The following is a 20171-nucleotide window of genomic DNA, read 5'->3' on the forward strand; positions in this document are numbered from 1 at the left end:
AAACGCACCTCCAACATTCTGAAGCTGACTGCATGGCTGAGGCATTCCTGCTCTCTGTATCCATCTCCTGAATTGACATCACGTACTTCCGGGTTCGTCAAAAGCAGAAGTGACCAACCACACGAGGTTTCTCGGCTTCAGAATGTTGGAGGTGCATTCTATTAAATAGGATTGGTCAGTTCCTTGAAGCACAGCCAGAGCTCAGCATCCTGCACAGTAACGCTCCCACACCAGAGAGAGAGGGGGGGGCCTGACACCAGAGAGAGAGGGAGGGGGGCCTGACACCAGAGAGGGGGGGAGGTATCTCTGTCACACACACACACTCTCTCTCACACACACACACACACTCTCTCTCTCACACAGTCTTTCACTCTCTCACTCTCACTCACTGTCTCTCACACACTCTATGTCTCACACTGTATCACATTCACTCTCTATGTGTCACACGGTCACTCACACACTCTCTTGGTCTCATACACTCAGTCTCACAGAGAGTCTGTGTCTCACACACACACTCTCTCTCTCTCGCACACACACTCTCTCTCTCACAGACATACTCGCACCCAGACTCTCTCTCTCACACACACTCACACTCGCACATTCACTCTCTCTCACACACATACTCGCACCCAGACTCACTCTCTCTCTCACACACACTCACACTCGCACATTCACTCTCTCTCTCACACACAGTCACTGCCACATACACTCTCTCAAACATACACACTCCAAGGAAAACCTTGCTAGCGCCCATTTCATTTGTGTCAGAAACGGGCCTTTTTTACTAGTATATAAATGATCTAGAGATGGAGTAACTAGTGAGGTAATTAAATTTGCTCTTGACACAAAGTTATTCAAAGTCATTAAATCGCGGGAGGATTGTGAAAAATTACAAAAGGACCTTACGAGACTGGGCATCTAAATGGCAGATCATGTTTAATGTGAGCAAGTGCAAAGTGATACATGGTTCCACGTTAGGAGTCACGGAGTCACTACAGATGCTACAACCCAGGGGAAAATCAGCTAGGTCTTTCGGGAACTGTACTTTAAACACCAGGCACCGATTAAAAGTGAGAAGTCCTCTGAGGTAGTTTCGGAGAAGCCAGAAAAAGGGAGGAGCTTAGAGCCTATTTGATCCACACTGTAGCACTGAAAACTCTCTTGGGAGAAAGAGACAATAAGCACAGTCTGTTGGGAGCAGGAGACTCTGAGCTAGAACTGAGAAGCACTTTTAAGGTATTTCCTAGAATGCTTCCCTGGACAGTTTGGACATTAATTACTGAGGAGGATGAACTGAGAGCCCAGTTTGGAGTTTAATTTGGACGCTGTATGTGGGTTTGTTTTAAGTAAAAGGGAAACACTGGAATTGGTTTTGTTTTGTTGTTGCCTGTCCAAGGAATGTGTGAGAGGGTTACTTGAAGTAAAAGGATTGGGTGGAGCCTTCTTCTTTGCTCCTCTACATGCCTCTGAGGATCCAAAGGCTAATAAGGGACAGCAGCCATTTGAAAGTCCTGGAAATTGAAATCTGACAGACACTGTGCTGAAAGACAAAAAAACAAGAAACCTGTTTAGAGTAAGGTTATAGCAGCCCTGGTAGCAGAAGGGATTCAGGGAACTGAAGTCAGCCCTAAGGGACAGACACTCCAGAATGCTGAGAAGGCTAAGCAGAGAAAGCTTATATGGGTTGAAGCACCCAGTAATAAATGGGGCATGGCAAGTTTCCTTTTGTGTGAATGGTTTTAAAGGTGCTGGCAGTACTGCCCGAGTAAAAGAGGTGGAGAACTTTTCTGTAGCGTGGACTACCGCATAAATGTCCTTTGTCTTTGAAGTCAGGGGAAGAATAAAAACATACAAGTTTTATGCTGATGACATACAGTTTTGTATTACCTGGCGAGAACTCTTTTGAAGATACTTTCGCAAAAATATTGCAATGGATGTAGGGAAATCGTTTGAACATTTTGAAACGTTTCGAAAACTCAAATTCTTTTCCTCTATGGTACAAAAGGGGTAAATTGTCCTAACATTTTTAACATTGACTCTGCTAATATCCCCATTGTCCATCAGATTAGAAATTTGGGGGTGCAACTTGACACTACATTCTCTATAAAAAAAACCAGGTTGGAAACATACAGCAAAGGTATTTTATAAATTAAGAATTGTACGGCGTATTAGATCACTGGTTTCTGTCAAAAACTTTCATAAAATTGTCCAGTCTGTAGTTTGTCCACTGTTAGATTACTATAATGGTTTGCTAATGGGGATTACTGGTAACATGCTGAAGGCGCTACAAGTAGTCAAAACACTATAGACCGAATGATTAAAGGAGGTTCTCGCTATGATCATGTTACTCCAATTTTGAAATCACTTAATTGGCTCCCTGTAAAATTTCGCATTGAATTAAAAATTTTATTGCTAGCTTTTAAAATATTGAATGGTAATATTTCACCAACTATTAGTGCCACTCTAAGATGTTATCAACCTACTCGATCTCTGAGATCATCTCAGAAACAGCTACTTGATGTGCCTTCATTTCATCAGGTTTATTTGGAAGAATTCAGATCATCTATTTTCTACATCAAAGGTCCGAAATTATGGAATGCTTTGCCCATTGAACTTCGCTCAATACAAAATATGGACCAGTTTAAAAAAAAAAAAAAAAAAAGCATAGAAAACTCATTTATTTCTTCAGGCTTTTGGTTCCTCTGATGAATGATATTTTAATACCATGTAAATTTTAATCTGCTATATGTTTTGTAACATAGTAATTTTTGTATAGTTTGTTGTGGAAATAAATAATTTTTATTGTTCTGTCCTTTTATATTTTGTATGTGATTTGTTCCATGCTTAGACTTTTATAGATATAGCGGGTTATAAAGTTTTATTATTATTATTTATTATTATTATTATTTCGATCAAGGACCTTCTTTGTGCGTTTTGTGAACTGTGCTTAAAGCCCTTGTTATGCCTTGGAGGATTCATCCTTGTGTTAGAGCAAGAGGCCAAAACTGAAAAAGAGTTCTAAGATCTTTAAGTCTGTGTCCATATAATTTATGACAGAGACTGACCGTTTTAATAGCCATCCTCTGGACCAACTCCATATCATTTTGAAAGTGCAGTCTCCAGAACTGTACATAATACTGTAAATGAGGTCTCACCAAAGACTTATACAACCTTTGTCCTGCTGGCCATTCTTCTATTTATGCACCCCAGCATCCTTCTGGCTTTTGCCATCGCCTTTCTACCTGTTTGGCCACCTTAAGATCACACCACACTGACCCCACAAAAGCAATTATATTATAGCTGACTAGACATTTTATAAAAACCCTTCAACTAAACGAACACAAAAATAATTTTCCTTCTTATTTTTGGTACTGAGCTGCTGATTGCTGTTTTCACTTCCCATCATGGAGCTTGCTCAAGTATGTTCAAAGAAACATCATATGATAAAGGTATGCAAAGAAAAAAAACAAACCACTCACCATTCTAACTACTTCAGGATAAGTCTGCTCTGTCAAACAGCCTCTGCTTATTGTAATGTAATCCACCAGTTCATTAAGAGTAGAGCGCTTGTATTCTTTCATTTTAAGATCAGATAGAGTATCCATGAAGTCAAAAATTACACAGCACTGCTGAAGTTTCTTTAGGAACAATTCAGGTTGTTCTGAGTTTGGAACGTCTATGAAACAAAAGAAAGAAAGAAAAAATGTGAGTCTAACATTCATTTATATAGAACAAGAATGTTGTGAACAAAGAAATAACAGTCAAACAGCTATTACTTTTTTATTAAAGTAATACATTTGTGACTGGCTTTCAAGCATTGCATTTCCTTCATGAACCACTCTACACTGATCTGTTGAACAAAGCATAGCTCTCAAAAGCTGTCACAACAGTACCATATCAAAGGCATTCACTATGCATTACTGACCTTTATTTCAGGTAGGCAAGTGGACTACTTGATTTGTAATCAGACAGCATTCATAAAATTGGTATTACTTTATGCCTTTGTACTTAAAAATAATGTCTAACAGAACAAAGATTTGCAAGCAAGAACCTAAAAAAATGTTTCATTATTAAAAACTCAAATACTGTAAGAAAAATTAATCATTCAAGCAATTAAATGTTTACATCACATAAGAATTATTAAAAAGCATATAAATACTGTCTTCCATTTCTCAAGTTCTACAGTATTCTAATTGCTTTTAGAACCCACTTTCATGCTCCTTCCCTTTCTCTCCTAGGTATACAATACTCTTCAGTCCAACTCAGCTCCCCTCCCCACTCAAAAGAAAACAATTTATAGCCACCAGTCTTCCATCCCCCCCCCCCCCCCCCAAGGAAAGTCCAGCCAGTCCAACAACATAACCTAGATCCCAAAAGGCCGTGTCACTCTTACTGCTAACTCTGTTTTCCTTTTATGTTGCAGACCCATCTTGACACATGAATGTCCAGAAATTAACATTCAGAGATCTGGGGCACAAATTTTCAGGCCATGATAATGGGTGAGGAAACAGGAGAAGAATGAAGGTGGAGGAAAGGAAGAGGAAAAGAAAGGCAAAATAGAGGTGGTGAGAGAATACAGGAGAAAACTGGAGAGTAAATGCTAGTGTGTTATTCTTATCCTCGGCAAAATGAAAAAAGCTTGGATATATAATAGAGAAAGCAAAAGAATGAAAAATGAGAGAAAATAGATAGTAAGCAAAACGAAGAAATAGAAAATGCAAAAATTAAAGATTAAAAATATAGTGGAACAAGGGAGTCAGAAGCATGCAAAGGTTAGATACTTATTATTGAAAAGGAGAAATCGTGTCTTACCTGATAATTTTCTTTCCTTTAGTCAGCTACACTGCTCTGCACACATGGGTGTTATTCCTTCCTACCAGCAGATGGAGGTTGAGGGAAAAAATGGATTTTACCAGTGATCTTATCAGTATTAGCTGGTGGTGCTCACTGGGAAAATTCCACATGCATCTGCAAAAGTAGCAGAAGGTCCCCTCTAGTAACACACCCATGCCCCATCAACCACTGCAGCTCCAATGAACAGCAACGGAGAATAACACCACAGAGTGACAACTGCTACCCCTGCATGCGCCAAGATACAGCAATATCACGGGAAATCCATATTTGTTGGAAATTGTAACACTTGTGATTTGACTCCTCACATTTTGTTTTTTAAACACTGAAAGGGAAATTGCTGAGTACACTCAGTCCGAGCCCAAGCCTTCTGACGGTAGGTTGCAGAACAGTGTTGCTGCCTAACAAATTTATCTTTCCTTAGCGTTAGCTTCACTGTTCTGCCTGAGTGGGATGTACTGAAGCATATCTACTGGGTGGGAGAAAAGAAGGCTCCCCGAATGACAACCTTGTCACAGTTCAAGTGGACGTCCAATCTATAGTGCTTGACAAAATGAATGGAGCGACGACCATATCACCACCTTACAAATTTCTTCAGGAGACACCACCCGGGCCTCTGTCCAGGACGTAACCTAACCCGGTGTGGAGTAGACCTTCAGGCCCTAAGGCACAAGACAATTGCTACAAATGTAAGTGTCTCAATAGCTGTCTTGATCCATCTCACAATGGAGGCCTTAGAGGCCACCTAGCCATTCCAAGGACCATGGAGAATAAAAAGGTGATCAAAGAGGAAAAAAATTATTAGCCTTCTTCAGATACAATAGCAACATCCTCTGGACATCCAGCTTGTGGTGCCTTCTGGTTCACAGGAGCAGAACCACCCTCTACAAACGAGGGCAAACAAGCTTCCCGATTCATATGGCTTGGAAAGACCACCTTAAGGAGAAAGGAAGGGATCATGTGAAAAGAAACTGAGTCTTCTGCAATGGAGAGATATGGATCCCAACAAGACAGTGCCTGCAGCTTGGAAACTCTTTTGAGTCAAGGTGATGGTGACCAGAAAGAATTTTGAGAGGTATTTAAGAACAAGACTGAAGTCCCATGAGAGAAAGAAGGGATGTATTGGAAGGGGCACAAATAGACCATACCTCTCAGGAAACAGGACATCTCCCCGTGCAAAGCCAAAGAGGGGCCCTTTCACCTTACCCTGAAAAGCAGCCACCTGGACCCCCAGGGAGCCCACCACCACACTCTTGTTCAGTCCCTGCTGCAAGAATCCTAGAATATCAGGACCTGAACCCTCCAAGACGACGGAGACTGTCCTGCAGGACCCACACACCAAATTCCAAAAACCTTCTATAGCCAGATATAAGCCACCTGATAAGCCAGAAATGTGAATAACTTCTGAGAGCGAAGCACCATAGAAACCACTGAAAAACAAAAAATGTGCTTCTCCAAGTGCCTCCTTTCAATGACCAAACCATAAGCCAGATGGGATCTGATCTTCCATTTCTACTGCCCTTGCTTGAGAAGGTCCCAACCTCTGGGCAAGGGGAGATGGTCACCCTCCAAGAGGCACACAATGTCTAGGTACCACAGCCAGCAAGGCCAATCCAGAGCCACTAGCAAGACCAGGCAGGGATGACGCACAATTATGTGCAACAGATATTCCATCTACCTTAGTTGAGTGCATTTTGCTGACCTCAACTTCCAACTTTGAGGTTCTACCTGGTTGTCTATACCAGCTGCCTTCCTCGAGACCATCACTAGCTCTCCAATGACGTCATTCGGGGCACAAGCTTAGAAAGGAGCAGGCAGCCACTGGGGCTTGAGAGACCTATTCAATCTGCCTCAGTTGAGTGCTGTTGCGTTTTGCTGACATGAACTTCCAACTTAAGAGGCTCTTCCCAGTTGTCTGTACCAGCTGCCTGCCTCACGACCATCGCTAGCTCTGCCCCCCCCCCCCCAAGTGACATCACTCAGGGATGCCAAGTTTAAAAAAAATACTAGGCTGATGCTAGAGACGCAATGCGCCAGAGGAGTGGTGCCTTTTCTGTTGTGCTGACAAAGGAGTACAACTAAAGAGTTCCTTTGTGCACTCCCTAGTGAAAAGTTTTTATGGCTGGGGAACTATTCCTGTTATTAATGGCCAATGAAGGCAAGGAGTGGAGGAGTAGCCTAATGGTTAGTGCAGTGGACTTTGATCCTGGGAAACTGAGTTTGATTCCCACTGCAGCTCCTTGTGACTCTGGGCAAGTCACTTAACCCTCCATTGCCCCTGGTACAAATTAAGTACCTGAATATATATAAACCGCTTTGAATGTAGTTGCAAAAACCTCATAAAGGCGGTATATCAAGTCCCATTTCCCTTTCCACTCTCTAGAGAGATGTACTGAATGTTTTTATTAAATTTTAAGTTAAAAACACTATTCACTCTTACTCATTTGCTTTGATTAATATGCATTCTGTTAAACAGCGAGTTTCAGTTTTATTTGATTTTATACAGGATTTTAGACCTGATTTTTTTTTCCTTTTTTTTGTACTACAGAAACTTGGTTGACTATGATAATGTAGTGTTTTCTCAGTTATGTCCCAGGAGTTATAAGGTTTTAAGTGTTGTTCTATTAAGCATGGAGGTGGGCTGTTAATTATTTTAAGAGGAAATGCTCTTTTCTGTTAAGGAATTTTTAGATCAGAAAGGTTATAAAACTTTATTCCTTAAATCTGTTGATTTGAATGTATTGTTATGTTATTTTCCTCCAGGTTTGCTTTATACAGATTGCTCTCCTTTTACTGAAGCTATTACTTTAAATAATCTTAATGCTAATAATACCATTTTACTTGGGATTTCAATCTACAAATGGATGTTTGCCTTTGATTCTACTGTATCTGATTTTTTTTTTTTTTTTTTTTGGGGGGGGGGGGGGGGATTGTGAGACCCCAGGCGAGGGTTATGGGGTGGTCCTGTCAACACAGTCAGACAAGATTGTAAACACAAAATAAGTGCTTTTATTAACTTAAATCTGGGGCCTGTTCCTTCAAAGGCCTAGAACAGAAAAGTCTTATCTTCAGAGGGGGAAAAGAACTTGCATGGGCCTATGGCCTACAAGGCCCAAAACACAGTCTATGGCCTAGGACAACTACAACCCAAACACAGTTTGTAGGCTCTCTCTTTCCCTCTTTGTATTTCCAGGTCTGGCTCCAGCCAGATCTCAGAACAAGGCTCAATTCTTCAAATAAAAGATTGGCTTACCTCAGCCAGAACACTAGAGTGATCTGTAAAAGGTGTATGCTGGGAAATCAGTTTTTTTCTTCCCTGTACCTGCTTACCCTTAGCCTGGCCATCTTTTAAACTTCCCAGGTATTGACTCCACCCCTCCTGGCTCACTTCCTCCAGGGGCGGGATCAGTGTTCTTAAGGTGGCCCAGTTAGTTACAGAGGGACTTTTCTTAAGGGTGAGGGACAGTGTTCTATAAACCCCGTCACAGGGATATTATCCTCATTAGGGTGATTGCAGATAATAGGCATTCCAACTCATACCCTTGCTAATATTTTAGATTTAGTGTTTGTTGCTGAACAGATTGTTTTGCTGGGGGGAATCACATACAGTGCTGATCCAGTTGTCAAATTGATTACATGTGAGTTTACACTAGAAATAGGAAAAAAGGAACAACCTGTAAATAAAAATAAAATGACTATACACTACTCTTAGGAGATTGCCGATTTAAAGGCGGCATGGTTGCGCTATTTGAAGGAGTTTAATTTCAACTCTGCAGTTGAGGCTATAAAACAATGGAATACTACATGGCAAGATACTTTAGATGTCAATAACCCAACCAGAAATGTAGTAGTTAGGCTTAGAAACTTTGCTCCTTGGTTTGCACCTGCATTGAGAGAACAAAAAAGTCTTTTGCGGAGACTTTGCATTCTTGGAGAAATATCCTAGGCTTCACTGAAAGGAAACAATATTTAGATGCCCTTACCAAATATAAGGTGACTTTATTAAGCAAGGATTATTTTAATAAAAAATATTGTCTCTTATCAAATGAAGGAATTATTTTCAACTGTTGAACAGATTTCACAGCCTAGTTTAACTGTTGTGTTATCCACTTCCTTTTCTCAAGAATTTTCTAATAGTTTTCAGAAGGCCGAAACTATAGTCTCATTGTTGGATTATATTAGTTTGCCTATAGACAAACCATTAGTCAATGATTTCATATGTTGGGAAAATTTTGAACACGTAAGAAGTTTGAGACAATTAGAGCCCAGAATAACACTACCAAGTGTTTAAATTTATGTTCCACTGTTATAATGAAGACCATGTCCAATGATATTGCTCCATTTGTTGCTTCTTTAGTGAAAAGTTCATTTGTTGAAGGCTTGGTTCTAAAATGTCTTAAACAAGCTGTAGTTAGACCTTTGTTGAAGGGTGTTGTTCTGGATCCATCCAATTCAGGAAACTATAGACCCATCTTCTTTATCATTTTTTGGCAAAGATTCTGAAGAAACTATTACTTGAGCAATCACAAGATCATATTGATATTCATGGTTTAGACCAATATCTATAAGGATTTTGATATAAACACAACACAGAAACTTTGTTAATCTCTGTTTTGGACTGCTTCCGTTGCACTTTTGATCGTAGAACAGATTATTTAATGGTGACTTTGGACATTACAGCCACCTTTGATACAGTGAATCACAGTTTACTTTATTACAATTAAAAGCTCTAGGTATCTCGGGCTCAGCTTTTTGTTGGTTTGAATTTTTCTTGAATGGGAGACAGTTTCAAGTTAAAATGAAATCTGAGTTTCAGTGGTATCGCAAGTTTCCTCACTTTCCACATTACTCTAAAATATTTATATTGCTCCACTTTGTAAAGCTCTTGCTTGTTTGGTTGTTTATTATGGATTAAACACCAATAATATACAGGATTGTTTTCCTACAAAAGAAAGATATGTTACTTTTGCTTTTCTTGGATTATATTTGTATATTATATCTGTCTGTATTGTGGATTACATTTGAACTTGGTGAAATTCTGCCTGTATACGAGTAAACCTCAGATGTTTTTGTTAGGAAAAGTTCAATTTTGATCTTACTTGTGCATTCAACTTTTAACAGCTGTGATATCCCCTTTGTTGGTGAGACTAAATATTTGGGAGTTATTTTAGATTCTTCTCTTTCAATAAAGCCGCATTTAAAGAGTGTTTATCAGAAGATATTGCTTAAATTAAATAATTTACATGACTTCCTGAACATTGAGAATTTTTGCATTATTATTCAAGCATATGTATTTCCACTATTTGATTACTGTAATGCTTGGTTATGGGACTGCTAAACAAATCTCCTCAAGCCTTGCAGGTAGCTCAGAATGCTACAGCTCGTTTGTTTTCAGGTTGTTCAGGCTATGCACATATTTCTCCTATTTTGAAACAATTATATTGGCTTCCCTATTGTTTGACAGATCAATTTTAAGATTATGATGTTGGTTTATAAAATTCTTTATGATAAACTTCCCATTTCCCTTGCTAGTGATCTTAAAATTTATACTCCTGTGCATGTAGAGGTCAGAGACAGAATTTGCTCGAAGTACCATCATTTTGACATTGTGAGATTGGAGGAGTACAAAGATATTTATGGTGGCAGCTCCTATGGAATCCACTTCCAATGTATTTGCGAGATTCTCTGCCACTGCTCTATTTTCAGGAAACAGATAAGTCTTATTTTTATCAACAGGCATTTGACAGTCCTTGATTTTAGTTAGTAAAGTGAAGGACAGCAGCCAATATATTCTCACATGTGGAACCTATAAGTACATAAGTAATGCCATACTGGGAAAAGACCAAAGGTCCATCAAGCCCAGCATCCTGTCCACGACTGCGGCCAATCCAGGCCAAGGGCACCTGGCAAGCTTCCCAAACGCACAAACATTCTATACATGTTATTCCCGAAATTGTGGATTTTTCCCAAGTCCATTTAGTAGCGGTCTAAGGACTTGTCCTTTAGGAAACTGTCCAAACCCTTTTTAAACTCTGCCAAGCTAACCGCCTTCACCAAGCGTTCCGGCAACGAATTCCAGAGTTTAATTACGCATTAGGTGAAGAAAACCTTTCTTCTATTTGTTTTAAATGTACTACACTGTAGTTTCATCGCATGCCCCCTAGTCCTACTATATTTGGAAAGTGTGAACAGATGCTTCACATCCACCTGTTCCACTCCACTCATTATTTTATATACTTCTATCATGTCTCCCCTCAGCCATCTCTTCTCCAAGCTGAATAGCCATAGCCTCCTTAGTCTTTCTTCATAGGGAAGTCGTCCCATCCCCGCTATCATTTTCGTCGCCCTTCGCTCCACCTTTTCCAATTCCACTATATCTTTCTCGAGATGTGGCGACCAGACGGTTCCTTCTTCCATTTTCTGACACAGACAATGAGGTTTCGGACCTGGCTCCAAAAAGTTTCTCTTGGAGCCTCTCTGGCTAACTGTTCTTTTCTTTTCGAAGGCACAAAAGACAGAAGGCTTATGCTCAGGCCCCAAACACTGGAGACATCAAGAATAGGAGTCATTGCCAGAGATGGTCCTATTGCACTGGTACAGTGCTTAAAGACACTGGGAACCTTCAGTGACATGGAAGGAAAAACAACCATGGCTAAATCAAAAGAATCAATAGTGCTGAAAAAGGGGAAATGCACCAGAGAAAAATGAAGGGAAGAACCCAACCGAAGCTTGAGCATAAATGAGGCCAACTGAGTGCAGTAAAATAAAGGAAACCTAAAAAAAGGGGGGGGGGGGGGGGGAATAAACTAAACATCTAAGGGAAAGGGAGGAAGAATGCCCCAAACGAGGTACAAAATAAAACAAAGAGAAAACGGAAGGCACAAAAAGCTCTTGTTAGAAAACCGAACCGGCAGCTGTAAGGAGAGAAGAGAACAACACATCCACTCCTCACTGCAGAAAAAAAATGATGGTCCTGTTCTCGCACTGCGGGCGGGAAGGTACTCGCACATGCATAGTGAAGTACAATTCGTGCTCCAAAGAACTCTGTCAAAGCTTGCCACAAGCTCTGGACTGGGGAAGGCAGATCACGTTACCCACATGTGAGAATTATACTTGCTTATCCTCAGAGAATAATTTTATTTATTATGTATTACCAACGCCATGTGTGTTTTTCTTCATTATGTTGGTATTATGAATGTTTTTTTGTGAACAGGCCAGGAGGGAAGACAGAGGGGTCCCTCCACTAGCCAAGGCTGAACTATCCCTTGAGGCCAGTTCCCTCGGACAACTGAAAAAACACTGCATTGTCATCAGATCAAACCACGGAGGGCCCCAGCAGTCCAGGATGAGCTGAAAGGCCTGTTACCCCAGCTCCCACTCCCCCAGATCCAGGAGAGAGTGAATTAGAAAGTCCACTTGCACACTGTCTGTGAGGGCCTGCAGGTATCTCTCCACCCACTGAAAGAGGCGCGCTGCTTCCAAGGCTGACTCCTGGCAACTCCATGTTTGTTGATGTAAGCCACTGTAGTGGCATTGTCCAAAATCACCCTGTCTTCCCTTGAAAAAGCAATGAGAATTCAAACAGGGCCAGAAAAACTACCCAGGTCTCCAGACAATTAATGGACCAGGCCACCTCCTGCAGGGTCTGAGCTATACAGCCCAGGCAATGAGCTCTCCCACTGAGGACACTTGCATCCATGGTTATAAGAATCTACTTGTAACCAGGAGGTGAGCTGTGTTGTCCCACCAGGACAGGCTGATTTACAACTTGGGTTAAAGAGGCAGAGGATGACATAAGTCCTAAGAGACTTCAGCCTACCGAAACAAGATAGCCTACTTCACCCTCACCCAAGGAACCATTTCCAGCAGAGCTGCACTAGTCCCATATCATGAGAATCAGAAGCTCGCACAGTCTACACTTGAAACGTCTCCATCTGGTCCTCCAGGAGAACATCATCCCCCAGGCAATGTCAAAGTGAATTCCCAGGTACTCCAGGGCTTGGGCAGGAATCAGGTGATTCTTGCTCCGATTCATGACCCAGCCCAGGTTCTCCAACCAAAAGATGACTTGAGAAGTGGCCAGGCTGGCCTCCGCTACCAAGTCTATTCGAATCAGCCTGCTGTGTAGATAAGAACATTAGCAATATTATTAAGGAACTTATTATTTTCAAAGTACATGGAAATCTCAGAATGCCCAAATAGATGGCCATGTGCTTGAAATATGGTGATAAGATAGTGCGCAGTACCTATGCTTTATAGTCAGTTGAGTCTGGTTGGCTGGGTGGCGTTTACTGAAGCCTTTTTTTCTCCACTTTTAAATAAGTAAATCTAGATACTGCCCTTGCATAGTCCAAGCGTGTCATGTACCTAATATACAACACAGTGAGTGTAAAGCTGTGGTGTTGGATTTTCATGTGCTTGAAATGTCAAATCCCAATTTTGCTAAGGCAGAAAAGGTACATTCAACAACTGCAGTACATTCGAATAGCAAAGGAGCTTGTTTTGGGTGGGACTAGGGAGGGTCCAAAATCAGGTCCTCTTAAAGATTTAATAAACCCTTGGAGACAGGAGAGGTTCTGTAGGATTGAAGAGTGGATGTGGTTCCTCTTCATAAAAGTAGTAACAGAGAAGAAGGAGGAAATGTAAGCCTCACTTTGGTTATAGGAAAAGTAACAGAAGCATTGCTGAAGAAAAGGATAGTGAATTTCCTCAAATCCAATGGGTTACAAGATCCAAGGCAACATGGTTTTACCAAAGGTAAATTGGGTCAAACAAATGAGTGGTAGACTTAGGAGTAATGACTGGAAATTCTTTATCCGAGAGGATGGGCAGTGTCTAGAATGCAAGAAACAAAAACAGGAAACCAATACTCCCACAGAAAGTCAACGAACCAACAAGAAAGTGGAAGACAATATACAAGTTCCAAGACATGAAATGGCACAATTTATTATTCAGATTCAATATGCAGGGTGCGTTGACAAGATGTACCTGACACGGGCCGTGTTTCGGCATGCAGGCCTTTGTCAGGGGTCCTGTCAAATCAGCAACTAATCTATACAATCATGCGGATTGTTATCCCAACTATCGGTATTGTGTGATCATCACAAAGATGCATGAGGTATAAAAGCATCAGATGCACCAAACTGCAAAGTGATGGCATCAGAAGGAACCTAACAGCGTCTCTTCTCATGAAAAGCGGTTGTATAGGTTGGTTGCTGATTTGACAGGACCCCTGATAAAGGCCTGTGTGCTGAAACACAGCCCATGTCAGGTATATCTTGTCAGCACACCCTGCATATTGAGCCTGAAGAATAAATTGTGCCATTGTCCATCTCAGAACTTGTATATTGTGTCTTCTACTTTCTTGTTGGTTCGATGCCTGGAATGCCCACTTGAAAGAGATGAATTCAAAGAGAGATGGGGTGAACACAGAGGATCTCTAACTAGAAAATGAATGGTATATAAAAAAAGAAAAGAAAAAGAAACCTTAAATAGCTGCAAATGTGTGGATGTGTCGACTGGCGCTTAGATAGCAACTCCAGCTGTGAAGAACTAAGGCCTATACTGGGCAGACTTGTACAGTCTGTGTCCCTGTATATGGCAATCTGTTTTAGGATGGGTTGAAAAGGATTTCAACAGCAACTTCAGTAGCTGGAACATGAGGACAGTGCCAGGCAGATTTTAATAGTCTATCCCACATATGACGAGACAGATTCGAATAAGCTGGAGTAGACTGACAGTAACACCAGTAGTTGGAACATAAGGACAGTGCTGGGTGGACTTCTACAGTTTATGTCCAAGAAATGCCAAAGGAAGACCATGATCAAGTATTTTATATCACATTCACTGCTGGTTTAATTATGAGCTGATAATGAGTGTGACTGCTGGACAGACAGGGTGGACCATTCAGGTCTTTATCTGCAGTCATTTATAATGTTACAACCTTATTCTGATGCACTAGCAGCGCAGGTAAGCTGCGACCACCACCATAACCTTGGGAAAGGTGTGGAGGGTCATAATCAAACCAAAGGACAGGGCCTTGAAACTGGTAATGGCGCCCAAGAACACAGAAGTGAAAAAAACACCTGTGATGCGCTGCAATGGGAATCTGCAGAAAGGCCTCCGTGAGGTCCAGGGACATCAGGAACTCGCCCAGCTGAACCGAGGTCATCACCAACCTGAGTGTTTCTATTCGAAAATGTTGAACCTACAGGCAGGCATTGATCCCCATCAAGTCCAGAATGAGATAGAAGGAGCCTACCTCCCCAACACACACACACACTTTTTGGGGACCACAAAGTAAAATGAATGGACCAGACCGCACGCTTTGTGAGGCACCAGCTCCACAGCACCAAGGTTCAAAAGTGCTCGAGAATAAGTATGATAGCCTGGCACTTTTACTCTGAGCTACATGGGGAAGAAATGAAAGTGTCAGGAATAGAGCAGGCGACCACCACTAGAACCCACTGGTCTGAAGTGATATGAGCCCATTCCCTGTGAAAGAGGGACAGCCTGCACCCACTTGCACCACTGAGGAACTCAGCGCGTTCTCACTGTGCAGGAAGGACCGGTGTAGGGGCTAAAGGAAAGGCTCTCCTAGGGCCCCGAAAGAAATCTGACCAAAAGAGCCTCATTTAAGTGGAAGCCAGGGTTGGAGCATATCAGGCTGGCCAGAAACATCTCACGCCCCCCCCCCCCCCCCCCCCCGGAATTGGAGTACCGTTGGAAACCCTATGGCCTCAGCTCAGGGAGAGGGAGGGGTCTAGCCTCCCCCATATCCATCAAATTCTTCAGGTCCTCCACAAATAGCAAACGCCCTCGAAAGGGCAGTTGATGAGAAGTTTCTTTGGAGGCAACATCTGCCACCCAAACTAGAATCTACGATTGTAAGTTGCTCATCTGATATTGCTAATCTTAAATTGTTTTGTGGAACTTTGGCACAAAAGTTTGAGACAGAGGCAGATCATCATATTAGGTTGGAAAATATGGAAAAATCATTAAAATAATACAGATGTAGTGCAAACTCTTGTTAAAGATAAAGTCTTAATTCTTCGCAAATTGAAGCAGTGTCTCCCATTTTATTTAATATCTACCTCAAGCCTCTGGCTGAGCTGCTTCGGTCGATGGATACAAAATTCTATATATATGCTGATACCCCCTGAACCAGATCTACTCACAGCCTTGAGTAAAATGACTGCCTGTCTAACTGCAACTCAGTAATGGGCAAACAACAACAAACTCTGCCTAAACCTAAGCAAAATAGAGATTCTTTGGATACCTAAAACAAGTGGAAAATACCAGACTTCAAAATACCTTTTGGTAAGTATGAACTCCCCCTAAAATCACAGGTCAGGAATCTTGGGATACTACCAGACACTTCTCACTCTGATCTTGCAAATTAAAAAAACCTTTAAAAAACTGTCTCTATCACATGTGGCATCTACAAAATTTCTCTCCAAATATTGATGAGTCTGACCACAGTGGTCCATACCATGATAACATCACGACTACACTACTTTAATGCCCTGTACACTGGTCAAATCAACAAGTTTGCATCAGCTCCAACTAATTCAAAATGCTGCAGCACGACTGTTAGAAGGTTACAAGTGGTGTGAAAACATTACACTCTTCCTGCAATAACAACATTAACTACCAGTACCTTACAGGGCTAAGTTTAAAACTCTATGTTTGATTTTCAAGGTCCTAGGACAACATGAGCCAGAGTATTTAAAGAATAAGCTAGCCCTTTACACACCTTTGAGACCTCTAAGGTCCTCTCAAGGAGCACCACTATCTGTAATCTCATCAAAAGAAAATGTGCGATGTGGTACCCGCCAGCGAGCCTTCTCGGGAATAGCCCCCACTCTCTGGAATTTATTCCGAGGGGCTACGTATAACTCGAGACTACTTCTACTTCAAGAAGCAGGTGAAAGCCTGCCTCTTCTCCCAAGCCTTTAATACATAGGGTGACTGACTATACATCACTTTGCACCTGGATTAGCTTGCTACACCCACTGTAACTTAGGCCCATTCCTTATATCTTATTTAACTGTATAAAGAACTTGCCTTGAGTTTAGCCACCCCATATACTTATCCCAACTGTACCACCCATCTTGTCCCCACCTATATACCTGCACTTGGCCTCTTGGCTATATGGTAAGCTGTACTGTAAAAAAGCATCAGCATCAAATCTATGTTATTTGTTCTAATACGTGATAGATGTTTCATTATTATTATGCTGACAACGTATTATTTCCATTATTAAGATTTCAGTGCTGTTAAATGTGAATACTTTTGATACAGTGTCATGGAAGTCCTATTGGGTTTAAATTTGCTGTTCTCAAGTTTACCTCATTTATTGAAGGTGGAGGTGGTGGAGATGAAAACTGTAACGGAATTCAAACATGCGTGGGATAAACATAAAGGAATCCTGTGCAGAAGGAAGGGATCCTCAGGAGCTTAGCATAGAATGGGTGGCAGAGCTGGTGGTGGGCAGATTTATACGGTCTGTGCTGGGGCTGGTGGTTGGAAAGTGGGACTAGTGCTGGGCAGACTTATACGGTCTGTGCCGGGGCTGGTGGTTGAGCGGCGGGGATAGTGCTGGACCGACTTATACGGTCTGTGCCAGAGTCGGTGGTGGGAGGCAGGGATAGTGCTGGGCAGACTTATACGGTCTGTGCCAGAGCTGGCGGTGGGAGGCGGGACTGGTAGTTGGGAGGCGAGGATAGTGCTGGGCAGACTTATACAGTCTATGCCAGAGCTGGTGGTGGGCGGCGGGGTTGGTGGTTGGGAGGCGGGGATAGGGCTGGCCAGACTTATACGGTTTGTGCCCTGAAGAGGAAAGTACAAATAAAAAAGTAGCACATATGAATTTATCTTCTTGGGCAGACTGGCTGGACCGTGCAGGTCTTTTTCTGCCGTCATCTACTATGTTACTATGTTTATTGTATTTATGTTTATATATGGTCATTTTTATTATCATCATACTGTTAACAAAATTGTAAGTTTTATGTTAAACTATATCTGCTGCACACTGCCTCTGGTGAATCGCTTCATGAAAGAAAATAATAAATCCCAATGAATAAATAAATAAATATTCCCTGCACCCAGAAATAAAGCTAAGCCAGGCAAACAAAACCAATTTGTATTTTTTTTAATGCCTGGGAGCTGCAGGGAAGCCCAAAGGAAGGACACCCAAACAGGGTGAGTGAGCAAGGAGTAGGGGGATGGGGGCCCACAACCCTAGGGCAGAGTCCATCAGGACAGAGGCACAAGCTTCACCTAGTGGACTCTAAGAAGCACACCTGAAGGCAGTGGAACCAAGCTCTGTGCTCAATCAGATCCAGTCTGTAGACCGGATAATCTCGGAGTGGCCTTTAGGCTCAACTAAGCCATGCAGTCACGGCCAACAGAGCATGGAGCTAGGCTAGGGACAGGAGCATCAGAAACCATGACCTACCATCTGCTGAGGTAGAGAAAATACTGGATCTTTCCAGGGAGCAGCTAATACTGGTGAGGGCACTGGAAAAACTCAGGGTTTTTTTTTTCTCTATCTCCATCTGCTGATAGGAGGTGATAACACCCATTTGTGCAGAACAATGAACATTTATAAATTCAACAAAGTAACAGCTACAAAAAGCTAATAAATCTGAAGACTCAATCCAGCTAAAACTACAGCATGCTAGATAATGGGGATGCTCTCCCCTCCTTCCTATGTCCCTCTTCTTTTTGGTGTTTCCATTCCCATAGTTCGTCCATTCCGTTATTTTGAGGTTATTCTTGATTCTCAATTTCATTCGCTGATCAAATTTCTCAGGTTCTTAAACAGAGTTTTCTCTAATTATGTCGTCTCTTTTCTATCTGAAACTATCTTGACTTTCAATTGCTTCATACTCTGATCCATGCCTGTATCTTCTCACAGACTGACTATTGTAACTCCATCTACTGTGGTATTTCTCAATCTCAGGTTTGCGAACTACAAACTCTGCGAAATTTGTGTCCCCATTTTCTCTGTAGAGCTAAAAGGTTTGACCATGTTTCCTCCTTCCTAATCCATCTTCATTGGTTACCTGTTCAGTTTCTTTCCAGTTTTAAGATTCCTTGTCTGGCCCATAAAGTTTTACACTTAAGGATACCTCTCTACCTCTATCAATTACTTATTCCTTCTCGAGTTCTGCACTCTTTAGATTCAAACCACCTGGTTTTGTCCTCTCCTAGGAGGTGCCCATTATGAGTGCACCTGAAAATCAGCTTTTTTGGTTGGTCCAAAATTCTGGAATGAACTACTCTTCTCCCCCCCCCCCCCCCCCCCCCCCCCCCAGAAAGTGCCTTTGGCATTTTATTTATTTTTAAACTTGCACCCAGCCTAAAACCTAGGCAGTTTCCAAATATACATACATAATAAAACACAAACAAGCAACATAAAAATATATCACATATAAAATCAGCACTGCCCCACTTCCTACAAGTCCACAATCAGTGAAAACAGATAAATTCACATAAATGCTGCAACAAAAGCTGCTTTTTAAGTAATTTTTAAAAACTGCAGTTGCACATTTTACCAAGGAATTGTCAGCCATGAGTCTGCTATGAGTTTTGTTGTTAGCTGTTTTTAACTCTTTACTGTGTTCTCTATCCTACCATTGTGATGATATTCCTTTCTTTTATTTGAATGTTGCTATTTTATGGAATTCTAAACAGCTTTGATCCTCTTATTGGAAATCACGGTATATCAAATATTTTAATAAACAAACATAAGCCCTCACTCTAGGACTGCCCTGGCACTGCCTGGATAGTGCTGAGGAAGTCAAAAGAAATATTCAGAGGAACTATTCAGTTTGTGCCACTGCATATTCCACTAGCTGGCACTTGTCTGGTTAGCATCACCTGCTCACTGAAGACAACCATTTAGAAAGGAGGTCATCCAAAGCTGATGTCAAATTGATAGACTCCACAAGCAGTGTCAAATGAGTCAAAGAAGGCTGCGAGAAAAATGACCAACTGGACATTGGAGTAGGCTTTGAGTCAGGAGAAGAGGGAGAAAGAGAAGCACGAAGACTGACCTACCTTAAAGAAAAAATAAGCCAATGTTTCAGAAGAAGGTTGAATAATCATAGTCACCCATCCCTAGCACAATTCTTCATTTATAGTCAGTTATTCTAATTAGGATATCAAGGGAGGAGTACTCTTACAGAGTTTCATTTACATGTCATTACTTTATAAGAAGAAAACACTAAATAAACAACACATTATACCACATAAGCTAAACACTTTTTTTTATATTAGAGTAACATCATTAACACCTTAGCAAGTTTTAAATT

General features: G+C 41.5%; 1 protein-coding gene across 3 annotated transcripts in view; it reads right to left on the bottom strand.

Annotated features, from left to right (window-relative positions):
• Nucleotides 1-20171, bottom strand: part of PPP2R5E (protein phosphatase 2 regulatory subunit B'epsilon) — a 279362-nt gene that overhangs the window by 171975 nt on the left and 87216 nt on the right. For all 3 annotated transcript variants that reach the window (XM_030215510.1, XM_030215507.1, XM_030215508.1), the window contains exon 3: nucleotides 3480-3676. In XM_030215510.1, the coding sequence (XP_030071370.1) occupies nucleotides 3480-3676 (197 nt within the window). The remainder of the gene's footprint in view (nucleotides 1-3479; nucleotides 3677-20171) is intronic.

Source organism: Microcaecilia unicolor, chromosome 9 (assembly GCF_901765095.1).
Source record: "Microcaecilia unicolor chromosome 9, aMicUni1.1, whole genome shotgun sequence".
Lineage (NCBI taxonomy): Eukaryota > Metazoa > Chordata > Amphibia > Gymnophiona > Siphonopidae > Microcaecilia > Microcaecilia unicolor.